The sequence below is a fragment of the Lontra canadensis genome, unplaced genomic scaffold (genome assembly GCF_010015895.1).
Source record: "Lontra canadensis isolate GAN:19392208 unplaced genomic scaffold, GSC_riverotter_1.0 scaffold84, whole genome shotgun sequence".
NCBI lineage: Eukaryota > Metazoa > Chordata > Mammalia > Carnivora > Mustelidae > Lontra > Lontra canadensis.
This window is the reverse complement of record NW_022631078.1, coordinates 4,953,532-4,972,524: the sequence shown is the minus strand read 5'-3', so window position 1 is coordinate 4,972,524 and position 18,993 is coordinate 4,953,532. Positions and strand designations below refer to the sequence as shown.

The 18,993-nt window shown below is 58.3% G+C and overlaps 1 protein-coding gene across 1 annotated transcript in view; it reads left to right on the top strand.

Moving 5' to 3' along the window:
* Positions 1 to 18,993, top strand: part of PARVB (parvin beta) — an 89,853-nt gene that overhangs the window by 32,283 nt on the left and 38,577 nt on the right. Inside the window, exons 2-3 of the mRNA XM_032882814.1 lie at positions 10,805 to 10,894; positions 13,567 to 13,637. Coding sequence (XP_032738705.1) covers positions 10,805 to 10,894; positions 13,567 to 13,637 — 161 coding nt within the window. The remainder of the gene's footprint in view (positions 1 to 10,804; positions 10,895 to 13,566; positions 13,638 to 18,993) is intronic.

The following is an 18,993-nucleotide window of genomic DNA, read 5'->3' as shown; positions in this document are numbered from 1 at the left end:
TCAGGTGGGGACGTCCGCTCTGTGCCAGGCCCACCTCTGGGGGCACAGGAGGGATAAGGAGTTGGCCTCTGCCTCCGGGAGTCCATAATCTGGCAGGGAGACATTCACGTACCCCTCGGTTGTAACCGGGAGTGCAGGGGCTGGCTGTGAGTTCATGGCTGGACCTTGAGCCTTTTTTTTTCCCCTCGTAGATTTTATTTATTTGAGAGAAAGAGAGAGAGAGGGAATGAGCACAGAGGGAGAAGGAGGAGCAGCCCCCCCGCTGAGCAGGGAGTCTGATGCGGACTTGATCCCAGGACCCTGAGCTCATGACCTGAGCTGAAGGCAGACGCTTAACCAGATGCCCCCTGGACCTCGAACGAAGCATTGCAAGCACCTGGCTCATGGGGGAGCTTGCCAGGTGCGTGGCTCCCTGTCACCCAGCACAGGTGCTGATGGCGGGACGGGAAGGGGAGACGCAACACTTAGAGCTCGGCTGCTTCTTGTTGAATTAGTTGTCACGACAACCTTAGGATCGTGTCTGGTTATTATCCCCTGCAGTGGAAAGATGGTGAAAGACAGAAGGAGATGAAGCATGGGCCCCAGGCCGCTGTGTGACAAACTTCCAGAGCCTGTGTTTTCTGTCTTCTGCGAGTAGGGCCCCCAGCTGGGGCTTGCGGGGCTGTGGATGGCGGGCCCTTTGGAGGGTCGGGGCGGGATGCCATGGGGAGGGATTGGGCTTTGTGTGGGGAGGCCGTGGAAGGTGGGGATGGTCTGCAGGCAGAGGGATGACCTGATGGGCTGTGTTCTGGGGACAAGTCTTGAGACAGCGTGGGAGGTGGACTGGAAGGGAGGGACTGGGAGTGGAGACCCGCAGAGACTAGAGCAGATGCTGGCCTTGCGTGGGTCCAACCACCGTGTCCGGTCCCCGAGGAGTCTACCTGTGGCAGGGAGGTGACTTGAATAAGCTGACCCACTTGCTCTCCACCTGAGCCATCGGCCCCGTCGTCCCCTGTCCCTACAGGATCAGTCATCCTTTATGAGCAGGAAGCCCAGGCCCCTCCCGTGTCCTGGTTTCTGCTCGCCAGGTGGTTTATATGGGAACGCTGACATTTCACGTTCACCTGAAGTCTTTCTTCCTATTCTCCTGCCCCCAGACAATTTGTTTCTCTGTGGTCCTCGCACTTTTCTGGTCACCCAGGGCAGAGGGGAAGAAAAGGCCTGATCTGGGCCGGGGAATTGTCTGTTTGACATCGGCTTCTGAGCTCCAGCCTTTTTGGTATTTATACTTCAGCGACTTTTGGTGTTCAGAAGACCAGCCCTCCTGGAGACGGGCTGCCGGCTTTGTTCCCACTGGGCTCTCTTCCAAACGCCTGCAGCCGGTGCGCGCCCAGCCCACGAGGCTTGGGGGTTGTTGCTCCAGAGGGAGCTCGTCCCCAAAAGCCCCTAATTGCAGAGCAGAGTCCTTCCTCTGAGCCCTCCCCACCCCCCGCCACGGCCACCTCACAGTAATTGGGTCCTTGGTGACCCACGACTGGTAGGCTAATGTAAGCCTTAATGGAAACTCTCGTTTTCCACCCAATTAAGTGGCTGGAGGTGGAATATTTTCAAGAGCAGTCGGTTCCCTGTTCTCCTGACTTTGGGTCTCTTACCTAATTTCTCCTGTTAGGTAACTTTTTGTCTCCGTAAACACATAGGCGTTTGTCCCACAAATATTTATTGCGTGCTTATCACATGTCAGGTTTTGTGTCAGCTGTGAGGCCGTGGTCAAGAGCAGCACTGGCCCCCATGTGCTACTGGGTGGGCGTGGGGAGGCAGGCCCACCCCAGCTACACCGACGGGGGTATGGGGTGGGTGGGATGAAGGGAATGTGGCTGTCACAGGCAAGGGGAGCCGTAGGGAGCCAGAGGAGGAGCCCTTACTCTGTCTGGGGCTGAGTGCTGAGAGAATGTCGTCCTGAAAAATCTGGGGGATGGAGTGATGTTAGCCTGATAGAAAGGGCCTCTCTGGTGGAGGGGACAGTTGGTGCAGAGATGTGACAGACACGAGTGGCTTGGGGATGCCTCATTAGGAAGGGGAGTGCAAGGTTGAGAGCACAGCTGGCTTGATGAGAGGTGTGGTCTGCTTATCGAGTGTTGGTAGGGGCTTGTGTTCTATCCTGGAGCCAGTGGGAGCATGTGGTGGATTGCACCAGGGACACGGTTAGCTTTGTGTGTCAGAAGGACACCTGCCTCAGAGAGGACTCTGTTTGCAAATGAACGAAAACTCAAAGTGGATTAAGAACAAAATGGAATTCACTGGTGCCTTTTGATGGAAAGGGCCACCAGTCGTTGGCTTCAGGTAAGGCTTGATCCAGCACACAGACGGTGTGGCTGAACTGTTCTCTCAAGTCTGTTGATCCGGTGCCTTCATTTCCAGGTTCTGTTCGGTGGTAGGATGATGGTGCAGCTTTGACCTGCATGTCTTGTTGGGTCAAGGTCACTGGGGAAAAGTGCATTCCCAGTGCAGTCTTCTTATAACTGTCGACTCTGAGCAGGCCAGGCCCATTTCTGCCTTGATACCTGTGTTGTGGGGAGTGCAGCGTACCCACTGGCTCCACACTGGGGCTGGGGACAGGTCCCCCATCTGGATTGTAACACCTGCGAATGGGGGTCCATGCTGGTTCCTTCCAGGGGAGGCTGGGTTCTGGTTCGCCCAGAAGAAGGTGACAGGCTGTTGGAGAGGAGAGACAGCTGAGTCCAGGACAGTCACCTCCTCTGCTCAGCAGGGAGCCTGCTTCCCCCTCTCTCTCTGCCTGCCTCACTGCCTACTTGTGATCTCTCTCTCTCTGTCAAATTAAACAACAACAGCAACAACAACAAAAGATTGAGAACAGGGATTCGGAGCAGGACTGAAGCTCTGGGCTCTCCCCACGGGCAGGAAACCATCTGAGCGTCCCCCTCCGATCCCGCCAGAAGCGGGAAGGGGGTGTGGTTGGGGGACCTGCAGGCCTTGCGTGGGTGGGATCCATCCCGAACGGCTGAGCCAGCTTGGACTTGAGTGTTCAGAGACCTCGTCTGTAGCGAAGCTTCGCGTGACAGCATGTGCGAGGCGGGCCGGTAAATCTCCTTCCGTCCTGGGGAGGGAAGTGTCCGTGGTAGGTGCCGGCCAGGTAGAACGTTGTGGAAATGTGGCCCCTGGATTTATCTCCCAAAGGAGCACTGGAGTCGCTGGCCGGTTTGATTTCAGGAGCAGGCGCGCAGGGGAAGGGCATGGTGATGTCTTCTACGTTCTTACCGTTCGAGGTGTTGATGGCCAGGCTCCCCGACTGGCATCAGCGACATGGCCTTGGGGCTGGTGGTTGACGCTGAGTCTTAGACCCTGTTAGCCCAGGGGGTCCTAAGTGCCTTGAAGTTGGGAGCCTGGCTGAGTGCTCAGGAGGCCCCTGGGCGAGCTCTGGCTGACGATGGGAGGGGACATGACCACATCCGGGCGGTGACTGGGTTGTCCACAGTGTTGTCTCAGTCCTGGTCCTGTCTCACCCTGTGGGGTTCCCTGAGGATGTGACCCTTCAGCTCCCCTCCCGCACCTTTCCCAGGACGACCAGGCAGCCACGCACTTCCCTGTGTCCCCAAAGCCAGAGGCTGTGGAGCGATCGGTTCAGGGAGAGCACAGAGGAGCAGCAGGCGGGTGCTGAGGACCGGGAAGTCCAAGGCTCTGAGCTGTGTAGATGCCCCTGGCATCCAGCGGAAGGCATTTCCCCAAGCCTGGAGGGGAAGACGGAATTGCCTGGGGGAGAGCTGTTCCTTCACCCCCAAAACTCACTGCTTCTCTCTTGCCTGCACATGAAAGCATGGGTGGGGGTCTGTCTGGGACTTCCTCGGGGCTCTGCAGCTCTCTTTGGGCAGCTGTCCTGCAGGGAAACCCCGGGTCTGTGGGCTGCACAGGCTCGGCTCCCACACGCCTCCTTCCCCATAGGACTGGCTGTCGCGGGCTTCGGGGCCCCATGGCAGGTGAGGGACACCGACTCCTATCAGAGTGTCTGTCTGTTGTCTCGTCTTACAATAACGGAGGGACACCGTTGCGGCCCAGCCTTCCCATCTCCTCCTTCCCTCCGCCCTCGTCCCTTCCGGAGGTGAAACCAGTCTCATCATTTTGGAGCAGAGCCTTTCCTTCTTGTCTGCATGAATGTCACCACGTACACCTAGAAATACAGAGTTTGGGGTTTCTGATTGTGTTATTTGCATAAATATCACGCCGTCTTGTTTAGAAAGTTGCATGGGATGTGTTGCACTGACAGGTGTCGGTCGTGAGCTCTCGAGGTGGGGGTCAGGAGCGCCGGCTGACCCCCTTTGGATTTGGCTTGTACTGAAATGCGCACACGTGTGTTTTAGCCTCAGAACTTATTCCGTCTCTGGAAATGGGCTGGGACCTCGTGCCCCAGTAGAGCCAAGCCTATAGATCTGGGTTCAGACTGTCATCCTCAGTGAGAAATTGCCGCGTGTTAAACACGCGTAAATACAGCGGGCTCGTTACGATGGGCCGGCATCCTCCTGTCGGGGCCAGGTTCCATTCCAGATCTGCCCCTTGAAAGGTCAAGAGGCTCTTTTTTGTATGTTTCCCCTCGCAGGTTGCTGAAAGTTAATTTCCCTCTTGTCCCACATCTGGGGCGGGAAGGGCCGCTGCTCTGCTCGGGGCTGTTGGCTCCCACAGCCCTTGACCCTGGGCCAGATGCTGCCGTCCATCGGCTAGAATCCCAAGAACCGTGGACGTTGAACCTGGACATCGTAACCCCCTGGGGAAGACCCGGCCTCACTCTCTAAGGCTTTTGCAAGCGCAGTAGCTCCGGAGAGGACGCCTCCCCATCCCGAGTGGTGATCACGGCTCGAAGTGAGCATTGGTCTCTGCGCAGGTCAGAAGGAGCGGGGCCCCTGCCCCCGGTGGTCCGGTGGGCTCTGCTTGACGTCTTTCTTGGGCCCTGTTCTAGCCGAGCTGTGCGGTCTTCGTGTGTGGTACGATGGGCCTCGTTTTCAGCGGAACCACTGTGCAAGGAGCTCCGTGGCTGATGGATTTCCTTATTCTGATAAACTCTGACTTCTGCAGAGAAACGACCCTCTGAGCATGGATGGAAGCCCTTGCTGTTGGGCAGGGCCTGGGAAAGTCTCACGGTTGGGTCCTCCTAAGCACCGGGAAGTTTCTGTCCCCACGACTGTCCTAGCCCAGCCCGTGGGGACACATGCGTCTCTACCCTCCCTTCGTTTCCCTGGCAGCTTCGAGGACAGCTCAGTTCCCTTTGCCACCGGCCGGACCTGGGAATGGGTGTGTCTTGACCAGGATGCGTGAGCGTCGGGAACCGAGGCAGCTTTCCTGCCATCTCCTGGTCCCTCTTGTAGATGTGGTTCAGGTGACCCGCTGTTTGAGAGGGTTTTCTCTTTGATCCAGTTCCCACGGCGCTGCTGAAAATTCTCCTCATCTTTCGTTCTGCATGAAAACCAGGAAACGTCAAAAACTATGGTGTCAAAAAGTCCCCCTAGGTGGCAAAACATCACAGCTGTGTTGAAATGTCAGAAAATGGAATAGTCACCACTCTAGCGTCCGAGGCCGCCGCCCACCCCTCGGCAGGCCTTTATTTGAGTCCGCCACGAAGCCCAGCAGGTGAGACCCTCGTGGGCTCTCTGCACCCCATCTTTGCAGGTGCTGCCTCACGATACCCCTTCCTGCCCTGGCGCCCCTCGTGGAGCGAGAGGCCGAGAAGCCTTTGTGTGTTCAGACCCATGTGTCCTGACCTGTCCTGACCGTGACCTTGCTCCGGGAGCCAGGCTTCTTCAAGGGCACATGTTCCCAGGAATGTCAAAGGGAAAAAAAAAAGGTGCTTAAAAGCCTGCTTTTTGGGAAGGAGCCTGGGTATAAATAAATAAATGAAACCCATACAAAGGAAAAGATGAAAAAAGAAATCAAAGATGGAACCTTCGCGTTTGGCCTGCTGTGTAAGTGGTGGGTTCTTTATGAGATGCTTTCAAGTGTTGATGTTTATGTGCTTGTAATTCCAGGCAGGAGAGGTGTTACTTCTTTTTTTTTTTTAAGCCTTGCCCAGCCCTTGGGTGGGGTGGTGGAAAGGCAACGGGCTTTGGAAACACGCCCGTCTACCTCGATCTAGCAGATGCTCCAAGCTAACATTTATTGAGCACTTACTGTATGCCAGCAGCTGATGAAGTTTTGTATCTGTCTTTGAGGGGTGCCCCCCTTTCACAGATGGGAGCTGAGGCACAGGGCAAATAAGTAGCTTGCCCAGGCTCAGCTCGTCGGTGGTCGAGCTGGGATCTGAAACCAGTAGACCAGCTTCAGGGTTAGGAGCTGAGTTAGCACCAGTGTGGGTGGGCGGATGGTGCAGGAAAGAGAAGAAGGTGGGATGACTGTGTGGTGTGGGCTAGGCAGAGAGGAGCCTGGCTTGGGAAGGGGGTACCCAGGAGGGCTTCCTGGAGGAGGTTGCCAATAAGCTGAGGCTTGGAGGTGCGTAGGAGTCAGCTGGGCATACTGAGGTGCAAGACCATGTAGAAGCGGGTTCAGTGCTAACTTGGGGCTCACTGGGAGCTGCATATCAGGTGCCTTCACATGTGACAGCTGCCAGCCCAGCCAGGACCCGGTTGCTCCCTCACTTGTTAGGAGATACGATGAATGCATGTCATGGAAGGTGCCTGGCACGTCGTAGGTCCTCAGGAAGCATTAGTGGCCCTCTGTGCTTCCTGTGGATGGGTAGGAACGTGGATTGTACATTTACTGTGACCTGAGCTTGCAAACGGGTGGCCCTGGTTGGCCCACAGAATTGGAGTGATGTGCTTACATTATAAATTGGGAGATTCCACACTAAACCCACATGTGAACTTTTTTGAAATCTCTTAAAAAGACCGGTGACTGCTGTCTGCATGTCCCGGTCTGCCCCCTGCCCCTGGCTATGTGAGGGGTGGCCATCCCCAAAGGGCAAATTGTGTTATCAAACACCCCTCGCCCCTTGGCTCTGTCTTTTGACCTGGGCTCCCTCCTTCCTCTCAACCTCCTGGCTTTCCCCCCAGCCCCGTGTGCCCCCCGTGTGGCCCGTGGCCACAGCACCCCTGGGAGGTGGACTTGGGTGCAGTGGGAACCTTTGCCATCCATTTCCTCGTTCCTGGCCATCAGGTTTTATGTGGACAAGGGCATCCCTCTCCAAACAGTGGCGCACACTCAGGAAATCAGTGGGTCCTTAGCCTCCTGGCACCGGGCCCCGTCCGTTTGAACGTCCACACCCATGGAGCACACCAGACGCTGGCTCTCCCGGGCCAGCAGATCTTTCTCCGTGACTCAAGGCAGCCGGCATTTCACATCTTTGAAGTGTTGGGCTTTCTGGCAAATGGATCAGTATGTTAAAAACCAGAACATTCCAGGGATTAACGGAAAGCCACTAAACTGGCGGAGTGGGGCCCTTGGGGAGAAGCCAGGGTTCGAGAGGAGCCTCTCCTTCCACATGTCAGACTGACCCTCGGAAGACAGTAATCAGATTTAGACAGAAAAGTCCTCAGGGATGGGGCCCGTGATCTCTGGGGAACCCAGGCTGTGAGAAGTAGAGTCCCAAAGAACCCTCCGTGGTTCAGCATCGGTGTGGCTGCACTGTGGGCTTCCAGAGTCCAGGCTGTCTGATCTGTCACCCGTATGCTTTGCAGAGTCCCAAAGTCCCTTCTCCAGATTCTTGCCATCTTTCAAGGCTTCATTCAAATGCTGCTTCCTCCAGGAAGCCTTCCCTGGTTCTTCCCGGGGTGCAAGAGAGCCACGCCCTCCCCTTCTTCCCTCTTTCTTCTCTTTGTCCCTTTGTGGGAACCTGTTTTCCCATCTCGGTTTCTCCCCTTCACAGAGGGTGGGCACATGCCCACCAGGGTTTCTGAACCAGGAGCTGAGCACTCATGGTCTCACTTAATTCTTAGAATTCCTTATGAGGCAGCTACTGCTGTCACCCCCATGTTACAGATGGGGAAACTGAGGCTTGGCAAGGTGAAGGGACCCCTCTAGGCCACGTGCCCATGTGTTGTAAAGTTGGACTCATGCCCCTGGCTCTGTGGTCACCGACCTGGACTCATGACCGAGGGCCCGGTCCTTGCTTCCCTCAGAGCTTTGCACACAAGCTCCTTTGGAATGTGCGGTCTGTCGAGCCAGTGCCTGGGCGGTTCTGGGAGAGCATTTCTCATTTATTAAGGTCAGGAAATCTCGGGTCCTGTTTAGTGTTATCTTTGATGTTCAAGGGCAGAGTGGAAATTTCTGTTTCCATGTGACCCCATTTCTGTCTTTGAAAACACTATTTCCTATCTCCCCGTGTCTTTGAGATCAGGCAGCAGGGCCCCCTGGGAGCATTTCCGCGTGTCCGCCCCTCCGCCCTCCCTGTCGCTCCGGCCCACGGCCTGTGTCCTGGGGAGCAGACGACCCGTGTGGCATCTTTCTGAGCCAAGTTACGGGCTCGTTGTTGTGGCTCACCCGCGCCATACCCGCTGCCTTTCCCTCTTTCCCAGGCCGTGAACGTGACCATACCCCCGACCGCCTAGACCTGAAGGGAACCCCCTGGCCTGTCTGTCCTTCTGTGATGTCGGCACAGGAAGTGGGACTTAGGCCTTTGGGGTCTCCGCATACACCCCGCTCACCGGGCCAGGGGTGTGCCCCCCTTGTGTCCGCGGCTTCCGTGCAAGATCCCCTTCCTGCTTTCTTTTTTCTGCCTTCAGAAAAGCTTTTTGCAGCCTAAGTTGCTGCTCATAACGCATCAGCTCGTGGAAGTGATGGCTGAGATGCGGCCGCTGGCCTGGGAGCTGGCCGAGGGCCCCCCCGTGGGCATCTGCGGAGTGTGGCCGGGGGAGCCCAGTGGGGGCACGTCTTAAAACCCTACTCGTGCCTCGGCACACGGGAAGGTGCTGAGCGTTCATGTGCGTCTCGTGCAGAGTTAAGCTAAGTGTATGGGGACAAGAAGACGACTGTGCGTGTGGCCTGCTCCGGGGACGCGCCCCGGGGGTGTTCATCGCGGTCGACCGCGGGGACGGCTTCCAGCTTGCAGGCTGGGATGCTGTTGGCAGAGGGTCTCCTTTTTCTTTTGTTGTTGTTGTTGTGGTAAAACATACATAACATAAAATGTATCATTTTAACCTCTCGTGGGTGGGTGTTTCCATGGCATGAAGTCCACTCACGGGGTGGCGTGATCGCCCCCTCGTCTCCTGAAGCTCTTCCTCGTCCTGTGCTGAGACTTCATCCGCGTGAACATGAGGCTCCGCCTCCCCCTCCCCACCTCCTGCTGCTTGACTGGATGTCTGAGGCTCTGTGACTCTGGGTCCCTCACTGTGTCCCACCATGACCATTCCACACGGCATGCTGCCCGCGAGGGCACCCGCGTGGCAGCAGGTGTCGGGACGGCCTTCCCTTCCACGGCGAGCCGCATTCTGTCCTGCGGGCGGATCGCATCTCGCGCGGTCACCCACCCGTCAGGGGGGCTCTCGTGAGAGCCTCTTGTGAGTTGTGCTGCTTGGGGACGTGGGGATGCGAGAGTTCACTCTGTAGAAAGCCTTGTCTCGGGGCCTTCCCTGGTGTGAGATGTGGGCGTCCTCACGCGGGGCGGAGGGGCCGGCCGGCTGCAGACCCCCTGGCTTCCTGGCTCTGGCCTGGAGACCTCACGTTCACCATTTCGTCCTCCCGGGGGCCCTGTCGGGTGACTTGGGCTTGCTTGGGGTCGCGCCGCTAGCAGAGTCGAGGGGAACTGTACCGCCTGCCTGCGCCAAAGCCATCAGGCCTGTGCCCTTGGTTACTCTTCAGACGCCCGGCATCGGCCGTGTGAGCGGTTTGCCGTGACTGCGGTATTGGAAGAGGAAAGAAGTTTTCACGGGGGAGAACGGTTCGTGGTAGAGAAGGCCTGGGCACCCCGTTGACCCGGGACCACCGATGGGGCAGCCAGTCCGTGGCGTGTGGTTGGGGACTGTGGCCCAGAGCTCTCAACCAGGACTGTCAAAAGCAGCAGGTGCCACAGGAAACGGGACAGGGTGAGGGTCCCGGTGGTGTCCTCTGACGGATGTGACTCAAGGCATTTTCCTGCGGGGCGATGGTCCTTTCTGCCCCTGGCATCTGTGCTGTGCCTCTGAGCCCTGTGATGATCGAGTGCTGCCCTCACCCAACACACGTGCGCGCACACTCACACACACGCACACACACTCACACACGGGCACAGACTCATACACACACGTGCGCGCGCGCACACACACACACACACACACACCCCACAGGTCACGGCCTCCGGGTCAAGGTTTGTGAGCTTGTGTTGCAGGCTCTGGTGTCCCAGCACTGGCCATGGCCTGCTCTTGGGTGTCTGCTCCCTTGAACCTGACCGTCAACAACAGCCTCACTTTAAATTCGGGGCTTGCCTATGTCCATGTTAGGTACAGCGTCCGCCCCCAGGTCCCCTGGCTGAGGACACAGCTCTCCATGGAGTGGTGAGGGGGGGCGCCTTTTCAGGCCCTGTCGCTGGGATTCTAGCTTTGTCCATGTCAGCAGCCTTGGGCGGATCTGGAAGCATTCAGAAGCTTCTGTGTGTTAGCCCTGAATTCCAAAGGGCAGTGTAAACCGACTGGCCGGGCTTGGCGGGCACCGGGAGATACTTGGCGCCAGAGGGAGGAGCTGCAGAACGTGGTCTGGGTTCGGAGCCCTCGTGCGCGGACTCTTTCTGGGCGATGGGCCATTTGGGAATGCTTGTTAAACGCTTACAGAGCAGGAGTCGATCCTGTGTGTTTCTGCTGCAGACACGCAAGGCCCCACTACTCCGTTGACACTGACCCTTGTTTTCCTTTCTCCACAGTGAGCGACCTGCAGGAAGAAGGCAGACATGCCATTAACTCGCCGATGTCCCCCGCCTCGGCGGATGTCCACCCTGAAGACACGCTGTTAGGTACCGTGCGCTCTGCCAGGCCCCCTGTCGTGACGCCGCTGAGCTCCCGCGGTTGGTGAGGCCGAGGAGGAGCTCCAGGGCGACGGCCTGGTGACCAGACATCACGCCAGGCGGCATCCGAGAGTCTGGGCTCTTAGCTCAAGGTCTTGTTTAGAAAAGTAGGTAGGAAGGAAAACCCCATCTTCCTTTGTAAGTTTCTGCCTGTCTGATTTCCCACGTCTGTTGTGTTAGTCGTTACGTCCGATGAGCCCGACAGATCCGGGGTTCAGCCCCATTGAAAATATGGTTTGTTACAAGCGCAGTTCCCGAGGTGGGGGTGGGCCAGCCTTGGGCAGGAGGCTGGAGGGAGGGAAGGGCATGGCCTGTCCTTTCTTGTGGGAGGGACTGGGTGGGGCAGGGTAGGCCGGTGTGGGCTGGCTGGTTGGGATAATCTCTGAGGGCTCTGGGAGCTCTGCTGGGTTGGTGCGCTGGGTGGGGGGGGGGGGGTGGGGGGGGGGGGGTGTTGGGGGGAAATTAGGGCAGGGGCCTGTGGTCTGGGAGTGTGAGAGCCCCTGGAACACATGGCTGCTGGGGGTGGGCTCTGGGTTGGTTGGCCTGCACATCAAGGGCAGTCACAGTGGAATTGTTGGCGGTCTTAGGAATTGGCCAACCCTGGGAGGGACAGTGTCTCCAGGTCCCCAGGCCCTGAGGTGTCAAAGAATTCAAAAATATAGGAAATAAGAAACGTAGTTAATACATCCTAATCTTGGCACAAGCCAGAGCTGTCCTGAGGCCGTGGGCTTGCTGGGTGGGACCCAGCAAGTGCTGAAGGCCCTCTGTACCCAGCTTCTTGGGACCACATCACAGCCAGCGCTGATGAGGTGACAGCACGGACACATTTTCTTAAAGCGTGTTTTGGGATCTGGTCGGTCTGAAAGGCGGTTGTGGAACATTCTGCTTATTTCCAAACCCTGGTTCAAAGGGAAGCCCCGGTTGGTCCCTCCCTTGTGGTTTCCGCGACAAGGCCAGGTCCCCAAGAGCTTGTGGAGAAATGCAGACGCAGGTTCAGCTTGGCGGACCTGAAGCCAAGTGCTGGGCGAGCTCCCTGAGATCCTGCTGGGGTCCACTGTGGCCCCCGTCTCTTCTCGGAGGAAGAGGACTCTTCACCGTTACTGCTGCTGAGTCTGGCTGAAATGCATTCTCTGCGGTGACGCTGTCTCAGGGGAAACTGGGGACTCGCTTGCGGGTCTGGGAATTAGCCAGACATAGACCAGGAGGCTCCACCTCGGCCCTCTGGATACCCGGCACCGGGTAATTCTTTACTTTGGGAAGCTGTCCTGTGTCTTGTGGGGTTTGAGCATCCCCGACCTCTACCCATGAGATGCCACCAGCTGGGACAACCAAAAATGTCTCCAGACATGGCTACATGTCGCCTACGGTGGTGGAAGGACACAGCGGCTCCTGTTGAGAACCCCGATTTAGACTAACAGGAGGGCTAAAAGGCTGGTCCCAGACACATGGCAGGCTCTCATTTTGTTGATAATGCCTTGAATTTGCCTTTCCCTGGGCCCGAACCCTCCCCGTTTTGCCATCTTTATAAACACCTGCTCTCGGGCAGAGGGAGCTGGTGTCATTCAGTTGGTTCCATAAGGTTCTGCTTATCCCTGAAGTCTGTGTGACCTTGAGAAGGACTGACCTGGTCAGCGCCTGGAACTGAGATCTGAAAGGTGAAGGGAACGTGGAGTGGAGGAAAAGGGTATCAGACAGGGAGCAACATGTGCCAAGGCCCTGTGGCAGGCAGTGGTGAGGTTTGCTGAGGAGCAAGGGAAGGCTGGAAGGACCAGAGAGTGGAGAGTGCCCGGGACAGCTGGGGGAGGCGAGGCTGCAGGGGGCCCTGGAGGCCACGTGGAAGGTGCTGGCCTTGGTCCCAGGAGCGCTGGGAGGCTGCTGAGGGCCTTAGCAGGGACATCACAAGGGACCCCCATATGGGGTTACCCCCTCAAGCGTCAGATCTGCATGACTTCAAAAAGTTTTCCACTTTGTCAGGTTTTAAAATTTGATGTTGTGAAGTCAGTCTTCTCAAAGCCATTCTGTTTCCGAGCTCCGTGGGAGCCTGCCTGGGCCCCAGGAGCCTGGTCCTCGCCACCTGTGTGTCCTGCGAGCCCACCCCATGCTCGGGTCCCGAGGCCTCCCTCTCCCCATCCCCTGCGTGCCGTCCGCGGTGCCTCCCACACCCTCCCCTATGCGGGCACTGGCCAGTTTTCTGGATGGTGTCGGACCAGCAGGGGGGCTTTCCCACGCTCTTCCTCTCTACCACGCCCGTCCTGCTGGAGCAGCTCGCTGGGCCCCACTGTCCGTGGATCGAGGCCTGAACATGAAGGGAAAACGGGTAACAAATAAACAGAACAGGGATGAACACATTTTACTGTGAACCGTCACCCATCCCCTCCTTTTTTGCTGTTTTTTCTGGTGCGTGCTATTTTATGTAGTGGGGAGCTTTCTCGGTGCGCGTATTTACTAACAGCGGCCGCGGGAACTTGTACCGCGGACCTATGCGGCCCGTGTGCGTGCCGTCCTCACAGCGTGATCCCACCGAGAGAAGCCTGGCTTCTCGGCACTCTGTCCCCCTTGCTTGGCCGTCCTCCCAGCCCCGCCGCGCCGGCGAGTGCTCACCGGACTCTCTCCCCTCGCAGAGGAGAACGAGGAGCGTATGATGATCGACCCCACCTCCAAGGATGACCCCAAGTTCAAGGAGCTGGTCAAGGTAAGGAGCGCCTCGGTCAGTGCCTTCCTGCTGGGTTGCGACGAGGGGTCAGGGAAGCCGTGACGGGGGGGCTGGGGGCCCCCGTGGTAATTCGGTGTGACAACGGCAGCTCCTGTCTCCTGAGCCTGGTTTCTGAGCCCGGGCTCCGCGGTGAGGCTTGACTGGTGGCGTCTGTGCGTGTCCGAGTGCTGATGGCGGTTCTCATTGTTCTAATCGAAACCACGGTGGGGCTTCAGAGTTAATCCCCGCAATGGAGGAGCGAAGGCTCTGGTGTGGCCGCGTCCTCGCCGGGTGGGACCCAGCTCTGCGGCAGAGCTGGTGCCTGTGGGAAAGCTGTCACTTCTGCAGCCCAGGGTGGACGCAGGAGACCCCCAGGCTCTGAGGACACTGTCTGTCACAGTCTGTGCCACCGACACTGGCCATTAGAAGTGCTTTTCAGAATGTTTCTCCACCTTAGCTGGCGCTGCTGGACGTGAGACGGCGTGGAACCGTGTTCTCACGGGGGCTGATGGCAGGAACGGGAAAGCGTTTGCCAAATTGTCTTCTGGTAAAAACTGACCTCGTAAAGGCCCGTGTTAGGGCCCAGCCAAAAATGCTGGGGCTCCCTTGCTTTGCTCAGTCTGCCAGTCACATTCTAACCTCTTCCTCAAACATCCTCGCAGACCCAGCTAGAGGGAACGTTGACTCCAGCGTCCAGGCCTTCCGTGGCCGAGTCGGGCGGACAGTTGGGATTGACGGCCACACACGCCTTTCGGCTTTCTCCTTCTTCAATGTTGGAGCAAAGCTGGGGAGTTCACGAGCATCGCTTCCCTGAAACACCCCAGGGGAGCTGGTGCCGTCCTCACGTCCACATGAGGACAGAGGGGAGAGCCCTCCCCCCGCCAGGTTATACCTGTTACAGGCGTGTGCGGGCTGAACGGGTCTGGTCATCTGGGACCTTGTTTGTTCAGCCGGGGTTGAACACTGGGCACTGGGCTGGGCCCTGGGCGTGCTGGGATGAGCGGATTGCCCTCTTCCTGTGTGAGGTCTGCTTTGTGCTCCTGTCGGATTCACCTGACCCGACCGGGCTCTGTTGTGCCGCCATGACTTCTTCTTCTTCTTTTTTTTTTTTTTTTAAAGATTTTATTTATTTATATGACAGACAGAGATCACAAGCAGGCAGAGAGAGAGAGAGAGAGAGGAGGAAGCAGGCTCCCCGCTGAGCAGAGAGCCCTATGCGGGGCTCGATCCCAGGACCCTGAGATCATGACCTGAGCCAAAGGCAGAGGCTTAACCCACTGAGCCACCCAGGCGCCCCTACCGCTGTGACTTCTAAGCCCACAGGGTGTTTTGGGCGCTGTGGGGTGAAGGCTGGTCAGCTGCTTGTCCTTCAGCAGCCCACGCAGAGGGGACCGTAGCATCTCTGCACCCAGGGCCGGCCCCATGGGACCTGTGTGGGCTCTGGCTCCCCAGCTCTTCCGGATTCTGGATTTGGCTGAAGGGCCATGCTGCAGGGGACGGGGTGTGCTGATTAGGGGGGCCGCAGCATGGGCAGGCCTGCACCCCATCAGACAAAGTCGGCTGGAGGACCAGAAGGCACCGGAGACAGAGAGCCTCTCCCTTGCTTCCCTGCTGGGTGGCTGGGAGGGCCACGGCGCCGCACTCGGGATGCTGCATGGCTGAGCACGGATGGGTTTTCTTCCCAAGTTGTGGTCAGCTCAGGGGTGCCCCTGCCTCACCTCCCTTCCTGCTCACTCTTGCTAGCTTGGGCTTGTCCCCTACCCCAGCAAGGGAGCAGCAGTGAGCTTGGCCCTGGGCGCTCTTTCTGGGGAGCCCAGGGGTGGTGGACTGAGTCACGGCCCCCCAGGCTGTCCATGTGAATCTTACCACCTCCTGTGGCAGAAGGGACTCTGGGGACGTAATGCAGGGGTCTTGGTTTGGGAGATGACCCTGGGCCACTCCTCTTTGGGAGGCTGTCCCGCCGGCCTGCAGGACCTGTGCCAGGAGATGGACAGTTTCTGGAAGGTTCTGCCTGCTCCCAGACTGCAGGCAGCATCTCGAGGCAGGCTGGAGGCCTATTTTTCACTTTATCACGCCTTTTCCAAGTAAGCGTGAACATGGCAAGCAGGACGGCGGTGCCGGGTTGGCCGGCTGGGGATCGTTAGTCGCTGTGGTGGTGGGATGGAGGGGTGTGCGGGAGGTACTAGTCCTCACCGACTAGCGCGGGTGGGCGGTGGCTCCTAGGATGCCGGGGCTGGGCTTTGGCTGCCCCTGGTTCCCTCGTGTTTGCCGTGTGCGTGGGTTACTGGCTAGGGGGCCCCGGGCGTGCCCCTGAATCAGGGTCTGCTGCCGTCAGCACCAGCTTTTCCTCGCGGGGGGCGTAGCCATTCCCCAGGCCACAGTGGCCTGTGCCCGGGGTGGGGGAGCCCAGCCCGAGTCACTTCCTGCCTCCCCTTTCGGCTCATCATGGAGCCTGTGCCTACCCAGGTGTGAACCCCCAAGCCCTACCCTCACTTCTGACTAGTTATAAGTTTGGGTCCCCAAATCGACCTGTGGGTTTGACACTAGACAGACTCGCAGAAGTCACCAAATGCTGCCGCACTCGCTGTTAGGGTTCATCCCAGCGAAAGGACACAGGTGAAAACCAGCTGGGGGAGGGGCACCCAGGAGGGCACTGAATGTGGCATTTCCAAATGTCTTCTGGTGGCATGGTGGACAGCGTCACTTACCGGCAGTGATATGACAGCGTTCCCTGAGCATTGCTGGCCAGGGAAGGTCCCCAAGCCTCATGTCCAGAGTGTTTGCTGGGCTGCCACCCTGTAGGCATGACTGACTGTCCTGGGGACCAGCCCGTCTCCCGGCCTCTCCTGTGACGAATAGAGTGTGACCCAAAGCCCCAGCCTAAACCAGGTTAGTCCTTTTTGGCCAGCCCTAGGCTGTCATGCAGCCGCTCCGGCAAGACGCTCCGGGGGCCCTGAGGCACAGGCCAGTCTGCACTCCGGGCAAGGTTAGGGTCTGCACCTGGCCAGTGCTCTTGTGGCCCCCAGCATGGAGAATGCTGTTCCACCTGTCCCTTTTCTCCTGATGTCCCGTCCGGAGACACCCCACCTCTGTGCCCTGGCTGGTTTTCTGTCCCTGACCTCCCTGGCCTGGAACGGTGCACTTACTGGTCTCCTCCCTCTCCACTGGAAGCCTCTGCACTGGGCGCCAGATTTCGCTCCCAGCTGACTCCGCAGGTCCCGCACCCAGGTCCCACCCGCAGGAGGAGGAGTGAGTGTGTCAGAATGTCTGAGGGACAAGGCAGGTCTTTTTGGCCCACCCCAGACCTGTGGAGTTGGAATCTTGGGAAAGGGGCTCTGGGAGCCTGGGGCGAGGGTTGGGGCCCTTGTGAATTGGGTGCTGACGCAGGGGGTCCCAGGAAACGCCCCCCCCGCCTTGAGAAAGGGGACTGTGAATGGCCAGTCTTGGTGTTTCCAACAAAACACCTCCATGCACGTGACCTGCGTGGTTCTTACTGCTTTTCAGACCCGCTCTCTGCACCGTGGACTCTGCTTGTCCACGCTGCTGCTGCTTTTTTGCGGGGATTCTGCTCCGAAAGGGTGTTTTCAGTGGGGAGCGTGGGCCACACGCTGGCTGAGCTGGTCACGGGTGAGATCAGTGACACTGGCCACGTCCCAGTCTGGGCGCCCGAGGGGGCCATCTCTGAAGCAGCGTGGTCAGCGCCCTTGTTTTCTTGCTCTGTTCCCAGTCATCTGCTCTTTTTCCCCTCTTCTCTCGGCCCCCGTCCTGTCTCCCTCTGTAGACTTAGCCCCGTGACCCCGCTGCCGCAGGACTGTCACCGTTTACAATATTGCCCGCTGCCCTCTGCTTCCCAGGAGAAAAGCACCTTGGCTCAGGCCACGCCGGGCATTACGAATGAGACCGTTCATTCAGAAATTCTCTCCGAGGATCTGTTGTGCCTCCCGTGGCGTTAAGGGGTGAAGGGGGCGAGGGCGCTTGGAGTCCGGCTTCCTTAAATCAAATCTGGTGAAAGTGGGAAAAGCACGAGCGCCGTGGCAGGTGCGGAGTTCGGAGCTCGAGCGCGGCCGGGGCGCCGTGGGCAGAGGGGCAGGGGCAGGTCTGATGTGGGAACTGGGCCGTGGGTGCGAGCGTCCTGCGGGTTCTAGAGGCTGGAAGACCTCCCGCAGCGCCCTCCCCGCTGGCGTTCTGGGCCCCAGGCCTTTGCTCTAGCATCCTCCAGAAGCTTCCTGGACCACCCAAGGCCAAGCAGCTCCTGCGGCCCTGGGCGGTGTGCAGTCTATGGATGAGAGAGTTGATGGTTTTAATGATCCTCGAAAGACGGCATGGCAGTCCTCCTGCCTTCCAGAACCAAGAGCCAGAGGAAGAAGCCAGCGCGCTCAGAAGCACGCTGGGCCAAGGCGAGCTAACCGTGTCGTTAACCGGGGTGCACCGTCCTCCCTGTGAGCAGATTTCACATCTCATTTCCCAGTTTATTGGACAAGACTCTTCCTGGCTGTGCAGTTGTTTTCTTCCTTCCTGTGTCCCTGTGAAAAGAGAATCAGTTGCAGAAAAAAATGATCCCCTGGGCGGAGGGCGGTGTGTTGGAGCTGAGCCGTGTGGACATGCCCCGGCGCTGCGTCCCGGCGTTTGCACCCGGCTGGGGCCGGCCCCCCTCCTGCTGCACCCCGGCCCGCGTCCGTGGAGGAAGCAGCCGGAGAGCCTGTTTGGAAGTGATTAAAACGTAACTGTCATAGCTTTGGGGGAGACAGGCCGCAGATCCTGATTATCCTTCGGGGGAAGGAGAGGACAAGTAATTTTTTATTCTGCTTAAGGCAAGCCTGTGAAAAACACGAGCTGAGGGCATCGTCAATGTAGGTCCTAGACGTTTGCGGCAGGATTTGGGGTTTGCAAATGAGTACGTCCAAGAAATAATGATTGGTACTATGTTGAAAAAGCCTTGCGAGAAACGGGATTAAGACGGGGGGGAGTGGGGGAGGAGGATGGCAGTGCTTCGCGGTGTCTGGTGATGCGATTGCCTCTCCCCTGGGGGTGGCAGCGGAATTGGGTGCCCAGTCGCTTTTGTTTCCCAGAGCTGACTCCCGTGGCCTGTTGTGGAGAATGGGATCTGCATCCCTTTGTGTCCTGTTCTGTGGTCAATCACGTCAGCGACCGGATGGGATTTTTAAGATTCCTTGTCTTCGTAGCAGAAGCGGTGTCTCTCGTGTATTTGCCAGCAGGACTGAGCTCCGGGCGAGGCAGCCTCTGGCGCCGCCAGACGTGCCCAAGAGATCGGCCCGGGTCTGTAAGCAGTGTTGTAGGTGGCTTGAACACCTTCTGTGCGTCTGTGTGTCCTAAGCGTAGCCACTGGAGATATGTC